Raw genomic sequence first — 3,056 nt, 5'->3', positions numbered from 1 at the left:
CAATGAACGCCTTCGGGTACACGTCCCGGATTTTTCTGTGAGGTTGAATTACCATCACATATGGCATTATAACAATATGAAACGGGGCGGATGGTCTGATACACACCCGTCACCGTTGTAGATTTCAATAATTAACAATAATAATATACTTGGCTCATACATAATAATTAAAAAACCGAATACGTTACCAGCCCCGGAGGGCTATAGAAGTTGCGGCCTGGTTTGGCCGATGACATAAAAGAAATCACATTCTGGTTGATGTATAATATAATATAAAAACTATGGTTGCTCCGCACACAACCTGCGACAAAAATGGAGTGTCTCTTTAACTGGCGACGTTATCGTATCACGCAGAGCCAGTATTATTGAAAATAACAAAAAAAAACATCCAATTAAATATTTATAATTCGGCGATATGATGTGCAGTGCAATCCGTCGTGCAACAGACAGAAGGAGCGACGGGGTGAATGCACACACAAACGTCGTCTGTCGACCAAATTGACGATGTAGCGACACAGATAAGACCTCGCACGCGCAACAGAGATCGGAAAAATAATTGGGGCCTCCCCGTGTGTATAGATTATAATACACATATAATTATTTAAAATAATACAATTTTGTCACGTTACAATTCTTTGATTTTTTCCTAAATAAGTTTATTTATATCGATTATCGGTTGGTGATCTGGCCGGAGATAAAGGGCCCCATCGATCGCGGGGCCCTGGGCACGTGCCCAAAGTGCCCAATGGGAAAGAGGTGCCTGATTCCATCGTTGTATTTTTGCTTATGATTTATATCAGAATTTAATACATTTTGCATTCATTGTTTTAATGATATAGTTTAAACCAGATAGTAATTTATTAAAATCAAGAAAAATATATTTAATAAATAAGTAATAAAAATAACTAATACTGTAATGTACCACAAATAATTTTATACTATACTGGAGTTACACTTTTTTTTAATTTTTTATTTATTTAGTTTATTATTTATTATTATTTATTATTATTATTTATTATTTATTTATTTTGCTTTTGCTTGTTTGGAATATTGTAATATTTTTTTGCAATTATATTATTGATGCATTTTTACTTAAGTTTTATATATTTTTTTATATTTTTCATACATATTTGTATATGTATATACTCGTATGTTACATGTTTGTACAAAATATTCTTTATTCTGCTATACCATATATTTAGTCAATAATTTTTTATACTTCAGTTACTATAATAATTACATATATTTATATATTTTAAAATTTAGAAAAATGTCCTTAGTGTGTGTCTTCTATTTTTAGTTAGATACCTAGCTTATGATGTTTGATTTTTTTCGAAGGTATGTTAAATTCATACAGAAATTTTAAGATTGGGTATTTATTCAAATGTGTATATAATATTTCAACATTAGTAAAAATTTGATTATTTATCATAAACCTATGTACTTTTAAACAAATCCCGATAAACTTATTTGAAAGTAGTTCCGAGTTGAGAGTTCATGAGTTTATTTTTCTGTAAATATATGAATTAATACCACGTTTAAGGGGGCGGGGGGTTATGCGCAAGATACCATTATAATCTAAGTAGTATAAAACCATCGGTCAATTAAATTTTCATGGATGAACAATATGGATTTCGACTTAGTCGATCAGCCACCATATGTAACATTGTATTTGTAAATATGTTTGACGCATTTAATAATGGTAACCAAGTAAATGTTATTTATGCTGATTTAAAAAAAAACTTTTGATAGGGTTAATCATATAACGCTAATAAAAATTCTAAAGGCTAGTGGTTTTGGGGAGCCATTTTTATCTTGGTTTAGCTCTTACCTAACAAATCGTATACATTATGTAAAAGTGCTTGATATCAAGTCCGAAGTAAATATTATTCCGTCTGGTGTCCTTCAAAAGGGTCATCTTTCTCCAATTCTTTTCTCCTTGTTTATAAACAATATTAAACATGTTATTCGAAACCGTCGTTTTTTGATGTTTGTCGATGATTTAAAAAATATTTCTTGAAAATTCGTTGTATAAATGATTGTCATCAATTATAGAGTGATCTCGCTGGACTAAGTGCTTGGGCTACTAATATTAGTCTAGATTTTAATATCTCCAAGTGCCTTTTTATGTCCTTTTACAAAATTTGTAATCCAATCATATTTAGTTACACATTGTATAATCTATCTCTCACTGATTCAGGTGCAGCTGTCAGTAATCTTGGTATTATAATGGACCGGGCACTTACTTTTAATAAAAATATTGAAAAAAGATGCTGCAAAGGTCTAAAAATACTTGGCCTCATAAAAAGAGTTTCTACTGAATTTAAATTGTTAGCACCACTTAAAGCTTTATACTGTGCATTTGGCAGGTCAACTCTTGAATATGGTACTGTTATTTGGGACCTTTATACAGCTACTAGTAGGAATCAAATTGAAAGGGTTCAACATAAATTTCTAAACTATGCTGCTAAAGTTCTTCATATTGAACATAAACCTCATAATTATGAACCAGTCCGTACTCTCCTAGAATTATCGAACCTAACTGACAGGCGTATTGCAGCTAACAAGATATTCTTACAAAAACTCATAGATGGCTCTATTGACTGTTCTGAATTGTTAAGTCAACTTAACTTTAAAATCCCCTGTTTCTATTCACGGTCGCATTATCCTTTTTTCATACCACTTTGCACCACCAATTATATCCGTAATAAACCTTTGTTCAGAATGATGCGCATTGCTAATGAGTCTACAGCCACTCCATTTTAATTATATTATGTAATTACTTTTTACTGTTATAATATATTATCTTATACCACTGTACTTTGGGCCACGGACCGTTCTGTAAATAAAATAAAATAAAATAAAATAATCCATTAAAATAATTTTATTTTCCTTTGTGGGGGAACTTATTAAACAATTATAAATAAACAATCACTCAATTAATTTATAGAGTTGAAATTAAATCTAAAACTTGCTTCATGAAGTACTCTTTCATAAAAAAAAAAAGAAAAGAAAAATCGAAATAATAGGATAATTAGTTTCAGAGAACATGCATG

At 30.6% G+C, this 3,056-nt stretch overlaps 1 protein-coding gene across 1 annotated transcript; it reads left to right on the top strand.

Annotated features, from left to right (window-relative positions):
- Nucleotides 1-2,229: 2,229 nt before the first annotated feature.
- LOC112681884 lies at nt 2,230-2,766 on the top strand. The gene has a single exon (XM_025552222.1). The coding sequence runs from the start codon at nt 2,230-2,232 to the stop codon at nt 2,764-2,766; it is 537 nt and encodes a 178-aa protein (XP_025408007.1).
- Nucleotides 2,767-3,056: the final 290 nt, after the last annotated feature.

This window comes from Sipha flava, unplaced genomic scaffold, assembly GCF_003268045.1.
Source record: "Sipha flava isolate LNK unplaced genomic scaffold, YSA_version1 198_pilon_pilon, whole genome shotgun sequence".
Lineage (NCBI taxonomy): Eukaryota > Metazoa > Arthropoda > Insecta > Hemiptera > Aphididae > Sipha > Sipha flava.
The sequence above is the reverse complement of the archived record's forward strand: the minus strand, read 5'-3'. Positions and strand labels throughout refer to the sequence as shown.

Excerpts from the sequence above, each read along its gene's own strand:
- LOC112681884 (XM_025552222.1), top strand. The coding sequence starts at position 2,230 with ATGGACCGGGCACTTACTTTTAATAAAAATATTGAAAAAAGATGCTGC.